At 43.1% G+C, this 24,550-nt stretch overlaps 1 protein-coding gene across 1 annotated transcript in view; it reads left to right on the forward strand.

The window, feature by feature from the left end:
• Positions 1–2,089: 2,089 nt before the first annotated feature.
• The window catches only part of LOC310859584 (VPS10 domain-containing receptor SorCS3-like), a 137,307-nt gene continuing 114,846 nt past the window's right edge, over positions 2,090–24,550 (forward strand). Inside the window, exons 1-2 of the mRNA XM_083766205.1 lie at positions 2,090–2,185; positions 15,103–15,261. Of these exons, the coding sequence (XP_083622331.1) occupies positions 2,117–2,185; positions 15,103–15,261 (228 nt within the window). The 5' untranslated portion in view covers positions 2,090–2,116. The remainder of the gene's footprint in view (positions 2,186–15,102; positions 15,262–24,550) is intronic.

The raw sequence follows: 24,550 nt of genomic DNA on the forward strand, positions 1-24,550 counted from the left end.
TTTGACTCGAGTGGGAGGAGAAGACTCTTGAGTGGGAGGGGAATCCCGATCATAGACTGTAACGGTAGCCACGCCCCTCAGAACATACGCGACTTTATGGTCATTTTTTTAATTAATGGGACCATAATTTTCCAAAAAGAATATTATGACATTAGAAATGAGACTTTAAACTAGTGACTGGAAGAAGAAAGTATTCATGACCATGTTTATTAAGGTAATACAGTCTAGGTGAAGTTGGGCCCAAATACATGGACCTCTATGGAGCTATGGGGCTTTTTGGGTCCAGTCCAGCGCCACAACAGGCCATTATATGAACTACCGATTTCAAATGAGGCTTCACGAAATATCTGGCTGACTGCCCCCCTGGAAAGAAGGTGCACTGTGTGAAAACTCCTTTAGTGTCATTTCTAAAAAGAAAAAACAACACCTCCGGGATGACGGGTCCCGAAGAAATTTTCGGTGGGGAATTTGCGTGCCCTAAACCCGGGAGGCCCGTAATCCCGGGATCCCGGCATTAAACCCTAGTGAGAGCACTATTGTCTGCTGTCTACACTGGCACACACTAAACCTAAGCGTTTAGGTTATAAACTGTTTTAAACACATATTAAACACTTTTTAAACGTGTCACAGTGTTTAGATTATAAACAGAAGAACATGTTTAATCGCCTGTAACACTTTTTAAACACATAAACGTGTTTAGTTTTTACAATCAAAGTCAGTCATATAGGTGTTTAGAATTTGAACACTAGGTGTTCTCGTGAGGTGTTTGAGTGAACTCGTGTTCTACTGTATTTTATGACCATTAATAAACATTTGGCATTTTATTATTACACACATGGTGTTTAGGTTTAAACGCGTCACATGTTCCAGGGATTTACAGTGCAGTGCTTCTGCTGGCCAGCCTGGCCTGCGCCTACCCTACAGTATACAGGAAATATCTTTCCACACTGAATTTGCCTTTGATAACGATTTAACCATTAGTTATTAAAGTGGTTTTATTTTAGTTGAGGGCAAAACCTGTTGAAAAGCAACAATCTGAAACATCGTACAAAATGAATGAATACATATTTGAGTGGGGAAAATGCAGGTGGACATTATGCTATAACCCATTCTGACCTGAGATCAGATTCATACGAGGTTTCCGCCGGACAAACACTGGGTCTGATGAACCCATTCTGACCTGAGATCAGATTCTAAAAATGTCAGTTGTTCTTCGATTTAAAAAAAATAGCAGACCTACAAGCTCGTATCGCGCCACTCGGTGGCGCGATATGAGCTTGTAGATCTGCTATTTTTAAATAGCTAAAGCATAACATGATGCCGACACCAAAATGGGTGCCTGGTCAGAATGGGATAATTACCCAAAGCAAAGATATAAGAGATGACCTTTAGCATGCTGTTCCCATGTCATGAAAGCAATAGTCAAGCTATTTACAATTACAAATCTAGCCGACATTATCAGGTATAATCATATTGAAATCTGTAGCCCCTGAAGCTGGAACATCACAGCCTACTCAGTATATCTGTCGTGCAAAGCTTTCCCAGGTGAACGCAGCACACAAATGGGTACATAAATGATGTTGTCCGCATCCAATAAAGATGTTCAACACACACCCTTATTTTGTATGCACTGTATCTAACCACTAGTTCATTTTGTCTGATTGTGCTGCCTATAATGTTTGAAATGTAACCCTTAAAGATAGCCTGATGAAGTCTGCATAGGCCGAAACGTTGCTATTTCCCTGTAAATAAATGGTGGTCACTGCATTTGAAGACAGTGCGGTTGTTTTCCTTGTTCATTTTTGGGGCACCGTACCCTCTCCTAGGCACCTGTCGCTTGTAGGTGTGCAAAAGCTTTGCTTTTCATTGAAATGTAACCCTAAAAAAACAGTCTGTCTGTCTATCAAAATAATTAATATATGTCTGTTCAAAATACAAATACAATACGTGACTAAAAGGCGCCCACTGACTGTTTGCGCTGCGTGAGTTTGCTGTACTGTATCTGGCCCTCGCAGTTAAATTAACTCTTTGACTGTGTTCAGCTTTGCCACACTTGAATCTGAAATAATGTTTTTCTTCACACAGATCTACAGACTATGGGTCCACGTATGAGAGAATGAACGACAAAGTTGGATACAAGACTGTCCTGAGTTATCTCTACGTCTGTCCAACTAACAGGAGAAAGGTGAGACATATTTAGTGAGTTATCTCTACGTCTGTCCAACTAACAGGAGAAAGGTGAGACATATTTAGTGAGTTATCTCTACGTCTGTCCAACTAACAGGAGAAAGGTGAGACATATTTAGTGTCCTGAGTTATCTCTACGTCTGTCCAACTAACAGGAGAAAGGTGAGACATATTTAGTGAGTTATCTCTACGTCTGTCCAACTAACAGGAGAAAGGTGAGACATATTTAGTGAGTTATCTCTACGTCTGTCCAACTAACAGGAGAAAGGTGAGACATATTTAGTGTCCTGAGTTATCTCTACGTCTGTCCAACTAACAGGAGAAAGGTGAGACATATTTAGTGAGTTATCTCTACGTCTGTCCAACTAACAGGAGAAAGGTGAGACATATTTAGTGTCCTGATTTATCTCTACGTCTGTCCAACTAACAGGAGAAAGGTGAGACATATTTAGTGTCCTGATTTATCTCTACGTCTGTCCAACTAACAGGAGAAAGGTGAGACATATTTAACCCATTCTGACCTGAGATCAGATTCATACGAGGTTTCCACTGGACACACACTGGTCTGATGAACCCATTCTGACCTGAGATCAGATTCTAAAAATGTCAGTCGATTTAAAAAAAAATAGCAGACCTACAAGCTCGGTGGCGCGATATGAGCTTGTAGATCTGCTATTTTTAAATAGCTAAAGCACGACATGATGCTGACACCAAAATGGGTTCCCGTTCAGAATGGGTTAATGTCCTGAGTTATCTCTACGTCTGTCCAACTAACACCTTGACCGGATGACAGTGACAGGTGAATTTTCAACCCTTAAAAAAAAAAAAAAAGAAAACAGTTATTTGGGTGGTCTTTTAGATGGGTTCCAGGGACATTTTATGAGTCCTACTTCAATGACGTTAGAGTACAGTACTGAGTACAGTATTGCATCCCAGGACCCCCAACCCAGGAGTGTGATATGATTGCGTCCTTTCTGAATTTAGTGAGGATGCAGGATCACTTCATATTATTTGTGATTTTAGTTCAACTCAATACACAGAAGTAAGAAAAGTATTTACAGTATGTTCATCATAATTCAGTGCATACTGTAATGATACCAAGACTAGAGGCTAATGTGATTTGATATGTGACATCAAACTATTGCCTTCAGATGTGGTTGGACTTTACAAATATTTTGTGCTAATGATGGCACTACACTAGAAGGCAAGCTAAGCGTGACGTAGTAACTTGCCCCTCCCGACATGTGTGTTCCCGATACAAGGCTGAGCTCAACCGATTATCTGCCCAAAGTATCCTGTAGTGTGAGGGGTTCACAGACATAACCGTAATGTCACCCACTGGATCGAAGACTCCCCGATTTTGAATTGTAAATATCAAACCATGTTTGGTATTCATGACTTGAAAGTCGGTAGTGTGAAAGGCACGGTGATGGAAGGTGAAGCAGAAGTGAAAGGCAATGACAGCAAACTCACCAGGAAGTGCAATAGCTGAGGATACTTGTCTATAAATTCACCTCAGCAGAAATGCAATCAATGTGTAAATATGAAAATAGTCTCACAAAGTTGTGTTAAACTAAACCCAGTTTTAAAATGAAACTGACCCGGGCCGTATCTTCTCCATCCGTGAAGATATGAATGTCTAAAAGTAGTCTGTCATATAATTTTAAATGGTCTCATGTAAGCAGGGGGGCACATTATTGTTTTGGGCAAGTACTCAAAGGAGCACCTGTACGTACTGTATCCTGCCACAACGTTATGCTGCTTTCACACGGGCAGATGCAAAAGATACAAAGATGCAAAGCTGCACAGTGTATTTGTAGTCGTAGGATCCCACTAGCAGCAGGTGTCCGTTTATCATTAGCACAACCACAAACGTCCAACACCATGAATTACTCACCTAATGCTGCAGGTTCCATGTTTAATTCCAACTTGTGTAACCTACATTGTTTAAGTGACTGACCATGCATGGTTTTCATATTGTAAACAGCCTGTGGTCACTAACGTGGCGACTAGCACTTTGACAGCTCATCCATCGTAGCTTGTTTACAACTGAAACGGACTTCCTGTGCAGAAACGTCCTCATCAAAATAAGAGCCACTTGTAGTCAACACTAGTTCTAAGTGTACTTATACAGGACGTGAACATCTCATTTGAGTGCCTTTTGAGTGCCTGTCAGCAAAGACAAAAGCGATCTTTATGATCTTAATACTTAGGCACAAACCAACTATTTTATAAGAACAATATTGACGTAACTAAGAGATTCGACGAGTTAGCTATATTTTATATACAGAGATTTAGAAGGAATAAGCAAAAGCCCTGTTGCGACATTTCCTGGTTTAGACTTAGAGCTCCACTGTTGTAGCTGACACTTTTTGGAGTGGGCGGTGGCAGTGTGTAGTGGCAAAACGTGTCATCCGTGTGCTGTGTGTGTGTGTGTGTGTGTGCAGCAGCAGCATTACATGAAGAGCGTGATGCAAGCATTACGGATGCAAGCCTTACATATTATGCTTCCTGCACGTTTTCATAGTAACTGTGACCTGAAGTCGCAATAACAGCAATTTCAGACCATTAGGAGGAACACTTACAGAGTCGACTGATCGTTGAAATGAGACGATACTTTTATACAATGTTAGTGCTGTTGAAATGAAGAAGAAAAAGTGTACATATTAAAAACAATTATCCTTCTTTTGATCTCCAGCACATCAAAACATGAATGCATGGTTCTGCAAAAGCCATGCAATTTCTATCTTTATACCTGTATAGCTTGCAAGATACTATTATAGATGCCATTTGAAGTTTGAAAAGACTTGGCATAATTCCAGCCATAGTAAATTATATTTTGTATAACAATGGTGTGCTGTAGTGTAATTACTGACTACTGAGCAGGGCGAGGAAATAAAGTTTAATGTTGAAAATGCAACAACATTCCCTCAGGTGACCTCCTGAGATGAGTCAGTGTTAAAGTTAAACAGATGCAGATCTGAGGTGCTCTATATCCTGTGACAATAAGGCTGGACTGCTCCATTTGGAAGGCAAAGCAAAGAATAAATAAATGTCACATCAGCTGAACTCTCCAGAAGGTTAAGCCATTATCATACACTGGACAGATAGTTGGATAACTTTCAATAAAGGCAGAACTTTAGGGTTAGCTTATGGATAACAATCTGATCAGCCATCACTGGCTTCTTAACACCTAATCTCATGGAGAGAGTCAAAATGTCGGCTCCGATCAGTGATGGTGAACCTAAACAACTTCATTTGAAATAGAGCTGCCACACCAGGTCAGCATTGAGCCTGATTTACTGCTGTCCGTAGGGTAAAAGTAGCAGATCTACAAGCTCACGATGTGTCGTGATGAGATGCTTTGCGAGCTTGTAGATCTGCTATGTTAGGCGCGGGACACCATCATATTTCTAGGCATGGAGTTTGATTCCCGATACCTGAACAAACTCGATAACAAATCAAGTAACCGGTATCAATATGTTTTGGGCTTTATCAAGCCTGTTATTGAGCATATAGTGGCACATGATGTCATGTTCAAACAATCAAGACGAGAGGCAATCCAGAATACATCTAATCACCCACGCTGTTAACAGTTTCTTCAATATTATTTTCCAAAAGTAAAAAGGTCCGTAGTATTGCCTTCCGTCTGTTAGAAAAGTACAGTATTTGAAGGCCCAGTAATATGTAGTGTAAGTTATATTTTTTGGTTAAATAAATATGCATTTTCTGTTTATAAAGGGTGCGTTCAGAAATGCACACTGAGACTGTCTGGGAGTGCACTCGCCTATTAGTTTGTTTTGGTACTGCGCTCACTGTGCCTATCCGAACACACCCAAAGAGCTGAAGATACATGGAGATTGTATCGTAAATATTACGATACTATTCATAATATAAAGCCATTTACTGTAACACTTCATGCACAAATTAATGGTTGTTTTAATGGTTGGCTCAATAGTGTTATTTAAGAGTTTGTAAGACAAGATGAACATTATTGATTCCCCCGAGGAGCAAACTACTGTAGTAAAGCTAACTTGCCTAGAAGAGAATGCTACAGCACAGGGCTAGATGTGCATTTGGGAGAAAATGTTACCTTTTTGTGTATTGCTACTCAAAATGAACCCTGGTGAATTTATCCTCTGAAATGAAAGCATATCTATTGACTTTCACGGTACAGTACGGTACTCTGAGATATACGGTTGGGGCAGCAAAGGCAAAAGCTCTGTCGCCCCGGCCACGTACAGTATGTAGGTCTCGGGGAGGCTTGCATCACCAGACCTGAGGGTGGCGGGAGGGGACATGACATTTGAGGAGACCGCAGAGGGATGGAGGAGCCAGGTTGTTTAGTGCTTTGTAGGTGATTAGGAGTGTTTTGAAATGGATTCTTTGTTTGATCGGGAGCTAGTGAAGGTCAAGGTACGCACGCACGCACACACACACACACACACACACACACACACACACACACACACACACACACACACACACACACAACCACATAATCCTATAACCACCGTGTCTCTACTCTCCGGAATAATCCTTATGCTTTCTTGCTATGCTGACAAGGAAAAGGAGTCCGTGTTGCAGAACTGGTGATTTAATAAACAAAATAATAATTAAAAAAGGACAAACGTGATCAGCCAGGGTTCTAATTCTGTATCCAACCTCCGTAGTGAACAACAAAGTAGTATCTCTCTTCCTCTTATAATGCGACCGCTTCCCTGCACACCAGAACACCAAGTAAACATAAGATATCCCATAATACTCCTCGTATCCAACCTCCGTAGTGAACAACAAAGTAGTATCTCTCTTCCTCTTATAATGCGACCGCTTCCCTGCACACCAGAACAGACAGTAAACACAAGATATCCCATAATACTCCTCGTCCCAGACTCAGCCCGCCAACACAGTTAAAGGAACAATCCCCCTGTATATATACCTTAGGGCAGGGGTCGGCAACCCAAGATGTTGAATGAGCCATTTTCAACCAAAAAAATTAATTCAAAATCTACCTGGAGCCGCAAAAGATTTTTAAGCCTTAAAATGCTTATATAATGAAGACAACAGGGCTGCAAGTGGATATTAGCCTATCTATCAAAATAAAAAGTGCGCTATGGTTTAAGCCCGTTCGGAAATAGCGCACTGAGTGCACTGTGCAATGCAAACTAATAGGCGAGTGCGCTCCCGCGGTGCGCATTTCCGAACGCAGTCAACGCACCCTCCATTATTATGCCATGTTTTTTGCATTGTGTTCTTACCCGTTTAATGTGATTTCTGTGTGTGGACATCGCTGGAGAGCTTCTCAACATTGGGCACGTAAAATGTCACTTTAATCTTCACACACGATCGCAAGCTCTCATCGGTGAGGCGTGTGCGGTATTTGGATTTAATGTAGTTCATGTTTGAGAATATCTGCTCACAAAAGTACGTTGATCCAAAGATGGATAATACTCCAGATGCGAGTTTCTTCATGTTCACATAATTGTCTGGAAGAGCATTCCATGTTTTCCGTCTGTGAATGGCTTGCCACGTTTTATTTATTGTTTGATAGTTTGTCACTGCAGATTTAGCCATGGTGCGTCATGCAACTGCAGCCTGTTTTACGCAATCGCTACATTTACATTGTAAACGTGTACATAAACATTCAGATTCCAAATATAAAGTACTCGCCACATGTGCCACGGGTGTTAGAATGTTGCTGGTACAGCGATTAGCATTGCTGCATCCCGCGTTGTTTAATAAAAAGCTTTTTTATCCGAGCTGTTATTTTGCCATTGGCTTTCAACTACGCGCCCCCACCCGGTGTGCAACTGTTTCCCAACCCCGTTTGAGAAAAGGGGCGCTCGGATAAAAATGCTTTTTATTAAACAACGCGGGATGCAGCAATGCTAATCGCTGTACCAGCAAATTTCTAACTCCCGTGGCACATGTGTCGAGGACTTTATATTTTAAATCGGAATGTTTATGGACTGCGATTGCGTAAAACAGGCTGCTGTTGCGTCATGACTGACAGTCATGTTTCAGGGCTATAGCCTACTGCAGATTAAGCATACAGACAATCCATCATAATATTTATTCTACACATTTTTACAAAATTGGGAAACTTAAGAATGTTTCTGTCACGTTTGGCCTCCTACAGAAACCATAAATGAAAAATAAAAATGTGAAAAAATAAACATTATACATTTTCATAGATTTTTTTGTAATGCTACAGGGAGCCACTAGGGGAGTGCTCAAGAGCCGCTTGCGGCTCTTGAGCACTCCCCTAGTGGCGGTTGCCGGTTGCCGACCCCTGCCTTAGGGTTACAACACACACACACACACACACACACACACACACACACACACACACACACACACACACACACACACACACACACACACACACACACACACACACACACACACACCTGACCTTATCTCCTATCTCATTATTTCAATGTGAAATCTGCATGGGTGCAGACGCTCTTAATCCAGAGCGATTTACAGTAAGCGGAACAACACATGGTAATCAAATACATAGAATTGACATCAATAATCTTTATGTAAGCTAAGTACCTAACATCTGTCTAACAGTGGACTATCTACATAATGAAACTATGCGTATACACTACAGAGTGCACTCACGCACACACGCACGCACGCACGCACGCACACATGGACGCGCGTACACACACACACCACACACCATACACACACCTGACCTTATCTCCTATCTCATTATTTCAACGTGAGATTTGCATGGGTGGATGAGCGAACTCTTGCACAGAAGAAGAACACAATAGCATGTCACAAGAGGCAGCCCAGTAATGTCACAACAGTAGCTCACTATTATGACCGGTTGACATGCAACACAGGAATCCATATCCTGTGTCCTGTCTGTGCACCATGAACATGCTGTACAGAGCTGCCAACCTGCACACATTTTGTGTACCAACCACGCAATTCTAGGCGTATAGACACCTAGAATTGCGTGGTTGGTACACAAAATGTGTGCAGGTTGGTAGCTCTGTGAGAACATTATGCAGAGTTACTCAGAAGTATTTCACTTAATCAGTCTAAGGAAAAGTTTAAATTGTGACCTTTTAAAGCAGCACATTATAGATTTGAATGATGGTGGTGGCATTTCGCTCAAAGCTTTTAAAAATGACACCCTTCATGAATCTTCTGGACATGCGCAGCCAGGGTCCCTGCAGCGCCCTGATGGCTCTCCCAGTAAAATCCTTAAGTGTTAATGTATCTGTTTTGTAACTCCCAAGAGTCTACAGTCTCTACACATGTACCCACATTGACTTGTAAGGGTCCATTTTACTTCCTTTGTACATTTGTACACTGCAGTGTCCTTTTTTTAGATTAAATAGACGAAATGTCTTTGTGATTGAGTCTTCAGACACCGATAGTAAGCCTTTTCCCACTGACTGAAGGCTATACTGACCCAAGGTGTCAAAGACCAATTGATCTGAGCTTGACATGATTCATTAGATGGTGGGTGTCCTCTTCTCTTCTCTGAGATTTTTGGTCCATTCACAGCAGCAGTAATTGCAAAAAGATACAGGCAATATTAGGTTCTATAGCTCCAGTGCACGCTCCAGCCTATCTTTAGCTCAACATTAGAGTGATATCACGCAAAGGTTATGCCTCCAAAGGCTATATCGATTCCACATTGTTACTCACCTCACTCCCTTCCATCCTCGCTGACTCACAGACGGCTGCTGAGGCGAGTCTTAATCACTCCTTGCCTGTGCTTTCAATTGAAGCCTTGCGAGTTTGGTGAGTAATTACGTTTTTTGGGGGGTATTATTTTAGCAGTCACGAGAGAAAATGGTTACTGCAGCGCTGACAACCTTGCAATTGCTCATGGAAAAGTGATTGCTAATCACATAAATTCTGTGTAAGCATTAGACTAACAACGTTGTCTGTCTAAAGTGTCACAGAAGACAGACAGCATTGTTAGGCTTAATGCCTTGGTTGAGGACATATTGCATCTCTCCTGGCTTTTATTCGGTTGTGAAGGATAGCCTTGCGGCCAGACAATACTTTGAGTAGAACCTATTTGCGGTATGAAATGGGGACATTGTGAGCCTTTGTGAATATGGTTCTGAAAGGAGATGAGCTGAAAGTGCAGCAACCAAAGGTCTGGGTCATATATAAAAGAGAGCATGACCTTCATAATGCATAAGAAAGGGTGAATTGTAATGTGAAATCCATGATACCATTCATACATTATCTTTGCCAGCCAACCTTACATTACCGCGGCGCTTAGTGACGTGTACTGAAATAGTAAAACTCTTCAAGGACTCACAACAGTTTTACTTTCCCAGAGACCTAGAGAAAGCAAGGCGAAAAATGCAATTTCCGACTTATAATAGACTCTGTCACTTTCTACAATATTACACTATTATGATTTGCGTTTAAAAGACGTAAATTATATCTGACAAGGCCCTATAAGACACTGGAAGAAATAGGGAGGGTTTGGTGTTCTTTTTGTGATGGATAATGAATGGAAGAACTGGGCCAATGAGAAATCTTGATGGAGATTCCGCGGCCTGTTTATTGGCTTCTAATGAAAAACTATTTATCTAAATCACTAGCAGGGCGGGATCCTGGCTAAAACTCTGGAAAGAGGGGTGGTATTTCTGTCAGTGATGAATGTGCTGCTTTTTTCCAATTCAAATCCAGTTGAGGAGAGGAAAATACAGCCGTTTGGGGCGTGGGCAGGAGGGATACCCATAATAATCCCATTCTGCTTACAGAGGTAGCCTGTGGGTGCTGTAGTTTGATAACCAGATGGCACAGAGGCATTGTGGTCAGAATATCTAAGTGACCTAGACGTGTCGAGGGGGCGTATAGCTCAGAGACATACGGTGGTGCTCATCAAGGCCAGATCAGAATGTTTGAATGTTTGTGATTGAGTTGAGTGAACATAAGGCTGATCCAGATATAAGGTTAATGAATAATACTGCTCCAATGCAACGCTGCCTTATCTACCCGGAAATAAAAACTTTTCTTTTTTTTCGTGGCTGTGTTGATATGTCACGATGATTCAATCTATTTAGGGCTTTTTAGCAAAAGAATAAAAACTTTAATATCTGATAGCCTCACTCCCACCCAGCCTTACTCATCTGCGAAAAGAAAAGCCTGGTCACAACCTATGGCAGAGAGTGTATAGAAGATAAAAGCCTGGTCACAAGTAAGGCAGAGAGAAATTCCTGGTCACAACCTAAGGCAGAGAGAAAGGCCTGGTCACAGCCTAAGGCAGAGAGAAATTCCTGGTCACAGCCTAAGGCAGAGAGAAATGCCTGGTCACAACCTAAGGCAGAGAGAATAGCCTGGTCACAGCTTAAGGCAGAGAGAAAGGCCTGGTCACAGCCTAAGGCAGAGAGAAAGGCCTGGTCACAACCTAAGGCAGAGAGAAATGCCTGGTCACAGCCTAAGGCAGAGAGAAAGGCCTGGTCACAACCTAAGGCAGGGAGAATAGCCTGGTCACAGCCTAAGGCAGAGAGAAAGGCCTGGTCACAACCTAAGGCAGAGAGAAAAGCCTGGTCACAGCCTAAGGCAGAGAGAAAGGCCTGGTCACAGCCTAAGGCAGGGAGAATAGCCTGGTCACAGCCTAAGGCAGAGAGAAAGGCCTGGTCACAGCCTAAGGCAGGGAGAATAGCCTGGTCACAACCTAAGGCAGGGAGAATAGCCTGGTCACAACCTAAGGCAGGGAGAATAGCCTGGTCACAACCTAAGGCAGAGAGAATAGCCTGGTCACAGCCTAAGGCAGGGAGAATAGCCTGGTCACAGCCTAAGGCAGAGAGAAAGGCCTGGTCACAGCCTAAGGCAGAGAGAAAGGCCTGGTCACAGTCTAAGGCAGAGAGAATAGCCTGGTCACAACCTAAGGCAGAGAGAATAGCCTGGTCACAGCCTAAGGCAGGGAGAATAGCCTGGTCACAGCCTAAGGCAGGGAGAATAGCCTGGTCACAGCCTAAGGCAGAGAGAAAGGCCTGGTCACAGCCTAAGGCAGGGAGAATAGCCTGGTCAGAACCTAAGGCAGAGAGAAATGCCTGGTCACAGCCTAAGGCAGAGAGAAAGGCCTGGTCACAGTCTAAGGCAGGGAGAATAGCCTGGTCACAACCTAAGGCAGAGAGAAATGCCTGGTCACAGCCTAAGGCAGAGAGAAAGGCCTGGTCACAGCCTAAGGCAGAGAGAAAGGCCTGGTCACAACCTAAGGCAGAGAGAAAGGCCTGGTCACAGTCTAAGGCAGAGAGAAATGCCTGGTCACAGTCTAAGGCAGAGAGAAAGGCCTGGTCACAGCCTAAGGCAGGGAGAATAGCCTGGTCACAGCCTAAGGCAGGGAGAATAGCCTGGTCACAGTCTAAGGCAGAGAGAAATGCCTGGTCACAACCTAAGGCAGGGAGAATAGCCTGGTCACAGCCTAAGGCAGAGAGAAATGCCTGGTCACAGCCTAAGGCAGAGAGAAAGGCCTGGTCACAGCCTAAGGCAGGGAGAAAGGCCTGGTCAGAACCTAAGGCAGAGAGAAAGGCCTGGTCACAGCCTAAGGCAGGGAGAAAGGCCTGGTCAGAACCTAAGGCAGAGAGAAAGGCCTGGTCACAGCCTAAGGCAGAGAGAAAGGCCTGGTTACAACCTAAGGCAGGGAGAATAGCCTGGTCAGAACCTAAGGCAGAGAGAAAGGCCTGGTCACAGCCTAAGGCAGAAAGAAATGCCTGGTCAGAACCTAAGGCAGAGAGAAAGGCCTGGTCACAACCTAAGGCAGAGAGAAAGGCCTGGTCACAACCTAAGGCAGAGAGTGTATCGGCGGAAGTGTTGGGCTGGAACATCCGTCAGATGTATTTCCCTCAGATACGATATTTTTCAACCAATCACAACACTTGCTTCATTCACAGAGAATGTTTGTTTGATTGATTGATCAATTGACCGATTATTCATGTATTAGTGTATAGCCTATATTTAATTTGAAGAATTATTATGGTTTTTATTTTTCTCTTTTTAACCACATGAACTCTATCTCTAACTATAACTAACTCTATCTCTATCTGTAGACGGTCGATATATAGACGTTTAAACAACCGCTAATCAACGTCTAATCTAAGGATAGGATCGCATTTTTAGACGCACGTCTAATAGCTGTCTGTTGCTCAGTGGGATAGTAATGATTTGCAAACTAATTACAAGCCATTCCTTTTTGTAACGCTCATTCTAGTCCAAAGCTGATTCAGCCAGGGGCATGGTGGTAGTAGCGCCCGTGATTACAGCTTGGGAATTGGCACTGGGTGAGAAAAGATGTGTTACAAAAATCGTGGGATGAAAATTAATGAAAAAATATAAAGTTGATTCAGCCAGCTGACTTAAACCAAGGCTGGTCCCTGGTCCCCATGAGAACCACTGCTCTAAGATTTGTGATGATGACCGAAATTAAACAAAACTATAAATACATATTTATAGTTAAATGTAGGTATAAGTATCGTCATATTCTGTAGGCATACATACATCTTATCCATAGCAGACTATTCAGACACGGATTAATGAGGCTCTACAGTGTCAGCCAGCTGCACAGTAGGACATATGGATAAATGTTTACAGCCAAATCTACAGTGAACGTAATGATATATACAATCTATTGGCAGTAAAAAAATATTTGCAGCAGTTGGCCTCTAGGCAGTCCTCTAATTATGACACAAAAGTGTCAGGATGACAAGCCTCACTCCCACACAGTGACCCAGGCTATATAGGCCCATAGGTAAGCCTTGTCTAATATATAGTGCTCTTTGTGCCTTTCTGTGCGAGTAAGAGGAACAGCCACGGAATTTGTAGTACTGAACTTCTCTTAGCCAAGTGGAAGTTTTGTTTCTGCTGACACTGCCGCGCTCCTAATATCTCCTTTCTGTCTTCTCTGTTCTCCCTATCGTTTCCATGCACCACTCCGCTCACACTTAAAGGAGAATTCCATGCTAGAAGGCTTTCTTACCTTTATTTGTAGTTGTTGCGTCCCCACCAAAGAGGTCCAGGTGTTATTTTGTGGAAAAGCTCCTTATTGGCTATTTCCCCTACCATAAGCCCTAAATGAATTGCATTTAATTGAATGGGAATTGAATGGGGCTATGGGGTGTTGTGCTAATTCGCTTATTTCCATCCCTCAAAATTATAATTATTTTGTATATATCCTCTCTTCATAATGTAAATAATATCCCAAGCGGCACACTTTACTACTTATTTAGATGGAAATAAGCGAACTAGCATAACACCCCATAGCCCCATTCAATTCCCATTCAATTCAATGCAATTCATTGAGCGCTTATGGTAGGGGGAATAGCCAATAAGGAGCTTTTCCACAAAATAACACCTGGACCTCTTTGATGGGGACGCAACAACTACAAAGAAAGGTAAGAAAGGTAAGAAAGCATTCTAGCATGGAATTCTCCTTTAACTTGAGTCCTATACCCCTTCATTCTGCCTCCTTCCTAAATGCATAGTTCACATCTATGCATGCTTTTTAACGTAACCTGTCATATGATAAGCTTATAAATGATATGCATGCACGCTGTATATCCCATTATGACCGGGCACCCATTTTGGTGTTAGCATCATGTTATGCTTTAGCTATTGAAAAATAGCAGATCTACAAGCTCATATCGCGCCACCGAGTGGCGCGATACGAGCTTGTAGGTCTGCTATTTTTGAAAGAAATCGAAGAGCGACTGACATTTTTATAATCTGATCTCAGGTCAGAATGGGTTCATCAGACCAGTGTGTGTCCGGCGGAAACCTCGTATATGAATCTGATCTCAGGTCAGAATGGGATATACATGCTTACACAAATGCAATTGCAAACACGGTCCTTCTCTCTTTTCCTCAGGCGTCTCATTTTGTCTCTGTCTCTCTCCCTTTGCTCTCCTTATCTGTTTCTCACAGATTATGGTGCTGACGGACCCGGAGTTTGAGAGCAGTGTGCTCATCAGCTCAGATGAGGGTGCCAGTTACCAGAAGTACCGACTGAGCTTCTACATCCTCAGCCTGATGTTTCATCCCTCACAAGAGGACTGGGCCTTAGCCTATAGCCACGACCAGAAGGTGAGACATCATCGGCACATTCTTTTTCCTTTTTTTCCCCTGTCGGCTGCGGTCATTTGGCTTGATTGTAATGAGGATACATCATCGCACGATGCCTAAGGGCTGTTGAGAGAGTGCTCCCAGTGACGACACCCCTTGACCCGGATTAAAATTGATTAAATGAGAAATGCTCGCAGCCCAGCTCAGTTATAAATTACTGGAGGCCTTTAAGACCCTTAATCAGAATTTCCATATCAGCATTTTATTGTCAACAGTGCCCATGCATATAGTGACTGTAGCAGCATTGACTATGCATTCATCTTACAATCCAGCGCTATATCCAACTTGACATAATTGCCGTAACCTTTACTAGGCTGTGTGACACTGTATTCATAACACTGTTCACACACACATGGGAGGCAGTGGCTCGCGGCAGCCTTGGAATCAGAAGGTCCTTGAGCAAGACACTTAACCCCTAGAGCTGCTTAATTCCATTGAGCAGGTTGGTGCCCTGCATGCGTTTCCTGTCGATGTGTATGTTTGTATGTCCATATGACCATGCTGTCCATATGACAGTGACATGTTACTTTTCAGGAAATGGGAAATAAATAACCTGTGTGTGTTCCAATGGATCCAATGTAGTTATATAAATCACAAGCGTTTGTTGATATTTTTCACTGGTTTCAAATGTTAGAACAGCTAGTCTACAACGTCCCAACTTGTGCGACCCATTGTGAGCCTGTCGATCGGCTGTTGTTTTGTCGCTACTTTTGTGTGACACTGCTGTGTGACAAGGTTGGGCTTTCATTTACGGAAACGGCATAAAAAGTAGTAGTAAAACCGGGAAAGCATCTCTGTTTTGGCTATTCAAAAATAGCAGACAAGCTCACGGCACATCACTTTGTGCTGTGCTGCGTGCTTGTACATCTGCTATTTTTGAACATTTAAAAAAATCACACCAGTGTGAACCAAGTGGTGCAACTCCCGTCTATTGGTTCTCTGTATCGTTCAAATTTCTTCTCTGTATCGTTTGCGTCCAGCAGGTGGCAGCCATGTCACATACTTCTCTCGTTCCAATTTCACGCATGCGCACACCACTCGTGCTCATGATACATGATACAAGATACATGATACAGGCGGACATTGCTGGATGTAGAAGTGGTTGCACCACTTAAAAAGTGTGTGAAAAAGGTTGAACTAGATAAAGGTCGGGGCACAGGTCTCCACCAGGGCAGGTATGTGGCCTCCTGGTGGCGCCAATGTGAAAAGGGTGGGATATATTCCTCAGCCTAGTAGGAAAATCATAATAATAATGAAGAAGCCACTCCACAAAATGTGCAATTTAAATGTAATATTCAGCATTTTGTTGCAAAAAAATCACCTGTTGGTGGCGCTATAACAGGCTAATGTGAAAAGGGTGGGATATATTCCTCAGCCTCGTAGGAAAGTCTGTGAAAGATTTCATGTAAATTGCACACTCATGATTTGAGGCTTTTTGTTCAAAACGGGCCTGGTGGTGCTATAACTGGCCGTTCTGGACATTTTTGGGCAGAGGTTCATTGTTGGCAATGTGTGTAAAAAATGTGGCATCGACCAGGTTAACGGTGCCAGAGATTAGCTGTACACACACACACACACACACACACACACACACACACACACACACACACACACACACACACACACACACACACACACACACACACACACACACACACACATAGGCATTCATAGAATCGGCCTCAGGATCTTAATACAAGGTTTCTGCCTAACAGCAATGTACAGTACATACGGTATACATGCACCATTTTTACAAATTCTACCCAGTGAAGGTCTACCGGCCTTCATGGACAACGATATAATCTCTGATCCGACCGCCAAAATGACTTCTGTGCATTGGGAGATATCTGGCCTGCACGGCGGACCGGCGGTCAAGATGATTGACACGTTGGCACCTTGGAGTCTTCCAGACAGAACTAACAAAACGCCTCTGAAAAAGATCAATATCAGAAACAAGAAGCCAGTCCCTGGTGGTGACTTCATTTCATTTTCCAGGTGGTGTTGATGTGTAGGAATAGGGTATAAGCAGGTAATTCTTTACACAAAAAAATTCATTCTGACCTGAGATCAGATTCATACGAGGTTTCCGCCGGACACACACTGGTCTGACGAACCCATTCTGACCTGAGATCAGATTCTAAAAAAATGTCAGTCGTTTTTTCAAAAATAGCAGACCAACAAGCTCGTATCGCGCCACTCGGTGGCGCGATATGAGCTTGTAGATCTGCTATTTTTAAATAGCTAAAGCATAACATGATGCTAACACCAAAATGGGTGCCCGTTCAGAATGGGTTAATTTTGTACCTGGAGTTATGAATACTTTAACCCATTTAGGCCTGACCTCAAAATTAAAAAAAAAATCTTATTTTCACAATTTTTCAAAAATAGCAGACCTACAAGCTCGTATCGCGCCACTCGGTGGCGCGCTATGAGCTTGTAGATCTTGCTATTTTTCAATAGCTAAATTATAACATAATGTTTAAAACACCAAAAGGGGTTAAGATCCTGCTTCAGACACATGGACCCTATAGTGTCCCTTATTCTGGGGCTAATACTAGCTAATCGAAAAATACAAGCTCACAACGTGTCACATTGCGGCACGTTGTGAGCTTGTAGATCGGCTATTTTCAGTGAAGAGCTTTGGTGAAAAGGGGAAAAAGGGAGTGGACGACGTGGACCTGGTTGGCTATAGACCCCTGTGGCTCTCCAGTCTATCAAGTGCAGGGTTTAAGTGCTTAAGACGGATTAAAAACATTTTTTGGGGGTAAAACTAGCCCTTCAGTTCACAGGCCAGCATCACTCTATTTCAAATTAACCCATTCTGACCTGAGATCAGATTCATACGAGGTTTCCACTGGACACACACTGGTCTGATTAACCCATTCTGACCTGAGATCAGATTATAAAAAATGTCAGTCGTTCTTCGATTTTTCAAAAATAGCAGACCTACAAGCTCGTAGCGCGCCACTCGGTGGCGCGCTATGAGCTTGTAGATCTGCTATTTTTCAATAGCTAAAGCATAACATGATGCTAACACCAAAATGGGTTTCCGTTCAGAATGGGTTAAAATGGATTATTACGTTAAAGCCCACCAGGTGGTGTTTTGGAGTGTTGAAGAGACTCCATGGGTTTACTGGAGGACATCTTAGCCCTCCATTTCAAATCAGTCTGGATGGGGATAGATTTACACAGCTAAAACCTGGAGTGTTAATTCATCCTTATTGGTCAATTTTTATAGCCTGGCTAACACAACTCTGGACTACAGCCAAAGTCTGGGAAGGCTCCTTAAATTTGATCTTATCGGCATATTACATAGATAATTAGGGGCCTGTGCCGACGGGGTCCTACGCTGTTTGAATATCAAATCTAATGAACCGCGATCTATGTATCATAGAACATAAAACAATAGTGTCACTTTGTTCTGTTACTAAATCGTTTGTGCTAAGACTGATTTACTTCAGTGCATATGGCCGTGTCATACCACCGCAATAGCATATTCTGTGTGTGCGCACATGCATGTGTGTGGTACGCAGACAAGCACCAGGCCTTTAGTGACAATGTTCATAAACCATGCATGGCTGCCTGGGGGAAGTAGTACTCTAAATGGCACCTGTCTCCATTCATGCAGTTTGCTAATTACCCCCAAACTTGAGAGATGCACATTGGCACCATAAGACTAGTGCGGCATGATACATTAATCTTCCATCCAGCCCATGCTACTGTGTACAATACGTGTCACCCATCCTCTCTCCACAACTACTCCCCTAAACTGTGAGCTCTCTTGGTCAACCTAATTTGCTGTAATAGAAGTAATTTGGCACTTCTCTCCCAAACTCAACAATAATTTCTACAGTTCTGTTACTGTAGCAGAAATAAGCTTTTAATATGCTCCTTTACAACTAGCAGCTGGTAGAGCTACATTACATACTGTAGCTTTCTACAGACCCCAGGGGCAAGCCAAGACCAGCAACTGAGAAAAGCTGCGTGTCTTCTTTTTAATCCTTCCTCATTTTTATCTCAATTCCCCCATACAGTACACTGTGGTCTCTTTGGCTGTTGGCCTGGGGAAGGTGTAGAGTGTAGACAATCACATGCACCCTTTATCCACATGGAGTTTTCCCCTGGAGAGCTAGTATAATGCATGCAGAGGTTTGACGCTATCTCAGCCCGTTATCCCTTCACCGCTGAAATAGTCTCGCACCTTTTTGGGATAGTATAACTGTTCTTGCCCTATACATTTAATTTAGAAGTCCCCGGTGTATTGGTAAGCAGAGATCTCTGATTTAATGTTTGTGTTAGGACAAAATAGCCGATTTGCTCAGACACACATGACGTAAATTCTCCATTCATTGTCAACGGCATTTAATGTTTGTGTTAGGACAAAAACCCACACTATAGCTGAATATCAAAAAAAGGCCTATTACTCATGGATGTCCTCACTTATCTTCTCGGCAGTCCATTACCTTCATCAAATGAGTAGTTCATGTAAACCGCCTGAACTAGAAAAAACACTGTTTGTCTGTTTCACATAGGTTCAGTCAGACAACTCAAGGAGGATGTAATATATATATTTATTGAATATAAGATAATCAATGCAATATATTTATTATGGTTTGGCGATGTATTGGATCGGATTTTTAGGTACTCAGGTCAAGCGCTTCAGTCCCGACCATAGGGACTCTGAATCCCCCGTACCTAAACAGTAGATCCAAAACGACAGGTGGTAGCTGGGGTGGAGGTGGGTGAGCGCTTTGTATACAGCAGCGCACAGTATACAATAAAGCAGCAGCAAGCAAGCAAGCAGGAGGATGAATGCAAAACCTTCGGTTAAAGTAGCCGGTATGAGAGATTGGGTGAGCGTGTGATTGGCTGAGTGAATCATGTGGAAGAGAGCCTGATGCTGCGGTGGCCCAATTAACGGCCGGCGCGCTGACTGAGGTTCCCTGACTGAACTTGCTCTGCGCAGCATGTCTACGACAGGCGCAAATGCTCATATAGTATAGGATAGGTCATTGAACCTTTTAAAATCCTGCTTGACTGGATGCTAGGGCATCTTATCTGAAGTCATCAGGCTACAGTTATTTTGTTTCCCCCATGGGAGAGCCCAACCCCTTTGCTTCAAAGCTACAGTGAAAAAAGCAATTGGAAATGTATACGGCTTGGAGATGTGCCGTGTTTTGCTTCTTCTTAAAGCAGGGTAGTATTAAAGTTGAATCTTCTTCATACAGACGAGTTGAAGAGCAGACTATGAGGCCACTGGGGAAATCACTGTTCATCTGTAGTACTTTTTTTTGTCATTCGTGTCTGATATATAAATCACCATCATTATCATTATGTAAAAGTTAGGATTTTATAAATGTACTCTTACACCTTGTTTTGTAAGAGATAAGGCCTATTTTCTGCCCGTCTTGTCTATATACCACACACAAACGGAAGCAGAACACACACTGACACATTGAAATTCCATCTTGTCACATTCCCTTTCAAGCCCAAATACCAGCTATATCTACCACAGCAGCAAATAACCCAACGTTCACTTCAGAAGCATGAACAAAAGAGACACATCTTTGCACAGTATGTCAAGTGAGAATAAGGGCTTTTCAGGTTAAGCTGACCTAAAAATGATCATTCTTGACTTCCAGGAAGTTCAGGCCGGTCAGGAGACTGCAGTGGTTCCCAAATGGTGTTGTGCTGAGACGGGTCCAGGTGTGACAACTACACATAATTATACCAGTAAGACGGCCTGAGGGGGTGACGGAAAACTGCTGGGCGAGCGCTGGCGCTTTGGCATGGGGGGGTTTGATCAACATAAGGGAATTAATAGCTAGAAGGTCCTGGGTTTGATTCCCGCTCGGGACACTGTGGGTGCTGGCGGCGTGTTTCCTCCTCAGCGTCATCAGTGCCCATACCCGAAGGCGGGGTTGGCGAAAGGGCCTTTCTGTGTGGAGTTTGCATGTTCTCCCCGTGTCCCCTAGGGTAAGTACCCTCACAAAAAACATGCAGTAATCCTGGTCACTAAACTGCCTCCCCCTGGCCAGCCGGGGCGCCTGATGGAGGGGAAAGGAACTGGTTGGAATAATAATAATTCCATCCACGCGCTACGTCCAACCAGGGAAACTCCCCCCTGTCAGGTGTAAAGGAGCAACTTGGACACTCAGGCATGAAGGAAGCATAAGTTCAAGTCCGTTGCTCTCCCCTTGTCCCCCATATATGGGGACTAGGTTGGTGGAGGGTGTGTAGAGCTGGCAATAGATGATTGAGACAGGGGTGAAAAATGGGTTACAAAATCGTGGGATAAAAAAAATATTAGTAACATAATGGAATTAATTATGTACTTGCCATATGGAGCGTGTCTTGTGTGTACAGGGTTTGATGAAGTCAGATCAATTTATGGAATGTAAGAACAGGAAGGACGGGTGGGGAGGATCAACATATGGAATGTCAGAACCGGTCAGCTCCATATATGGAGACCTAATGGTTTGAGGTTTGAGGTCAGCTGGCCGGCTCCATGCAGATCTAGGTGATGATCCAGTCTTCTCCATGTATGGTTCTCCAGGATTAGATAAGGTCAGTGTCGTGATCTTCATATATGGAGATGGCCATGTACAGTATGGTGGCGTGACGTGTCACGAGGCGTGATGTCACCAGGCATGACCATAATAGGGAGGTGTGATGTCACGAGGCGTGACCATAATATATGAAGGTATGATGTCACGAGGCGTGACCATATATGGAGGTGTGATGTCACGAGCCGTGACTAACACACAGAGATGCAGGTTTTCATAGTAAATGCCGTCGCAATAAGCCAAAGGGATATCTCTGTGACTCGCAGAGGGGAGATATTAGACTTTTAGGCCATCAGGCTGAGATACAAGTGAAGACATGTGTGTACCGCTCATAGAGTTATATATCTATAGAGAAGACACCCGAGTTCTCCTCCCATCCACTTGCATTAAGTTGCTCAAAGGCGATTTCACTCCTCCTTCCTGGTAGGAACAGAGTGCATTCTGGGACGGATTGCAATGGTGAGTGGCCCCAAACACATGAACGCGCTGCCGTTGAACGCGCACGAGCGTCGTCCGTCGTGAACGTGTACAATGTTAGTCAACGGACAGCGCGTTCATGTGTTTGGGGCCAGGCTGCAATACCTTCATTCGGCCACTATGTCCATTTCGCCTCAAGATTTCCTCTGGGTGCCTTCTCTATTCATATATTTACTCTAAGGTACCGCTCCCAACCCCATGTTGCGTCTCGCCTCATACGGACACCCCTGCTGCAGCCAATTACAAGCCACATCTCGCCTCATACGGACACCCCTGCTGCAGCCAATTACAAGCCACATCTCGCCTCATACGGACACAATACTTGCACCCCGTTGGTGTGGCAGGCCTATTTCTTCCCAAGCCACAAGTATGATGTGAGAACAAAATGGCCACTGGGCAGTCCCCATGAATATACCGTATAGGGCTGCCAGCTCCTGCTGCTAATATCATTAGCGTGTAGATTGTTTTCTCAGTTGTTGATACAACGGAGCAGAGCTCTGCGATCTCACCACGTGTCAGAAAGGACATTATTTCAAGTATTTTCAAGTTGAGAGACGACGGATACAAAAACGTTTCTCTCCCCTCGCGCGCGCGTGTGTGTGTGTGTGTGTGTTTAACACTCAAGCGCTGCGGCGGTTGTCTTGTTAGCACAAACAGCTTAGCGCAGTTGGGTTTGCGGACCCCCATGAAGCATTCCCTGGGGGACCATTTACTACCACCTGCCTCAAAAACTGATTTATTTCATTTGATAATAATGTGCCCATCCCAAGCTGATCTCCCGCTGACCGCAGCACACATTCTCTCTCAAAGTTAACTAACGCTGTGCTGTGTGCGTCTGCAAACACATTCAGTGTGCACATCCCCGGGTATGGACTAGTAGAATATACTCATACAAATGTTATGGTTTTTTGACTTTTTTCTTCCCTATCAGTACTTTGTTTACACATTTCCTAATACAGACGGATATTCTATACCTAACCCTATTATATACCTATATTATGTACCTAAAACCTAACCCAAAGAAAACGAAAGATTTGCTAAATAATTGGGAAAATAGCAGTGGTGAGCTTGTAGGTTGGCTATTTTTGCGATTTTGTTGTTGTGCATATCAAAGTATCGGGTTTAAGTGGTCCCATTTGACAAAACCATATAGATAGGATATTAAGCCTGGATTTTCCAGTCAACCTGGCTGAATTTGACCGTATCTAGGTTTCATGAAAGCAGTGGCACACATAATAATTGACCATGGATATTCAGTCTGTGGCTAGCCTGCTGTGCAGAGTCAGACCAGGCCAACAACAGCCATGCTTGATTCATCCTGGTGTCCTTATCTGTTCAGTCAGCAGTCAGTCCGAAAACCAATGAGTTTTTCACAGTTATTCCATGTTCGTGCCTGTTCGGTGGTATGGTGTATGTTGCCTTACTGGAGTGGTGGAAAAAGTACTTTGTAAAAGTAAAAGTGTAAATACCGCAATGTAGATTTACTCCAATTACCAATAAAATAAATGTACTCAAGTACATTTTGGCGACGCATTGTGAGCTTGTAGGTCTGCTATTTTCAAATGGCTGAAAATGTAATTAAAGGTTCAAAGTGGTTCATGTAGGCCTATGTTTTCTAATCAAAATTTAAATCTCCAAAGTAACTAATCGTAAAGTAAAGTAGCCTATTGGAAATTGGAAATACTCAAGTATTTCAAATACTTTAGTAACTACTGTACTTTACACCACTGCCTTACTGTGCGTATGGTGTGTACGTTACCTTACTTTTACTAGCCTGCATTAAAATACTACACACACTGTCATTCAGTTAAGTACTATGTCGTTTCACTGGCTTAGAGAACTGATATTCTGAAATCTAAATCCACTTTTAAAACAAATAAAAAAGCACCATACTTCATAGACAGACAGATTGCACGATAGGAGTCCTTATAGCAGGATTAAATTACACAACCCATGAAGCCTTAACCCATTCTGAACGGGCACCCATTTTGGTGTTGGCATCATGTCATGCTTTAGCTATTTAAAAATAGCAGATCTACAAGCTCATATCGCGCCACCGAGTGGCGCGATATGAACTTGTAGGTCTGCTATTTTTGAAAAATCAAAGACACTTTTAGAATCTGATCTCAGGTCAGAATGGGTTAATAATGAAACTGTCAGGATGTAATAGACATTTTTAGAATCTGATCTCAGGTCAGAATGCGTTA

This window comes from Protomyctophum parallelum, assembly GCF_964188405.1.
Source record: "Protomyctophum parallelum genome assembly, chromosome: 5".
NCBI lineage: Eukaryota > Metazoa > Chordata > Actinopteri > Myctophiformes > Myctophidae > Protomyctophum > Protomyctophum parallelum.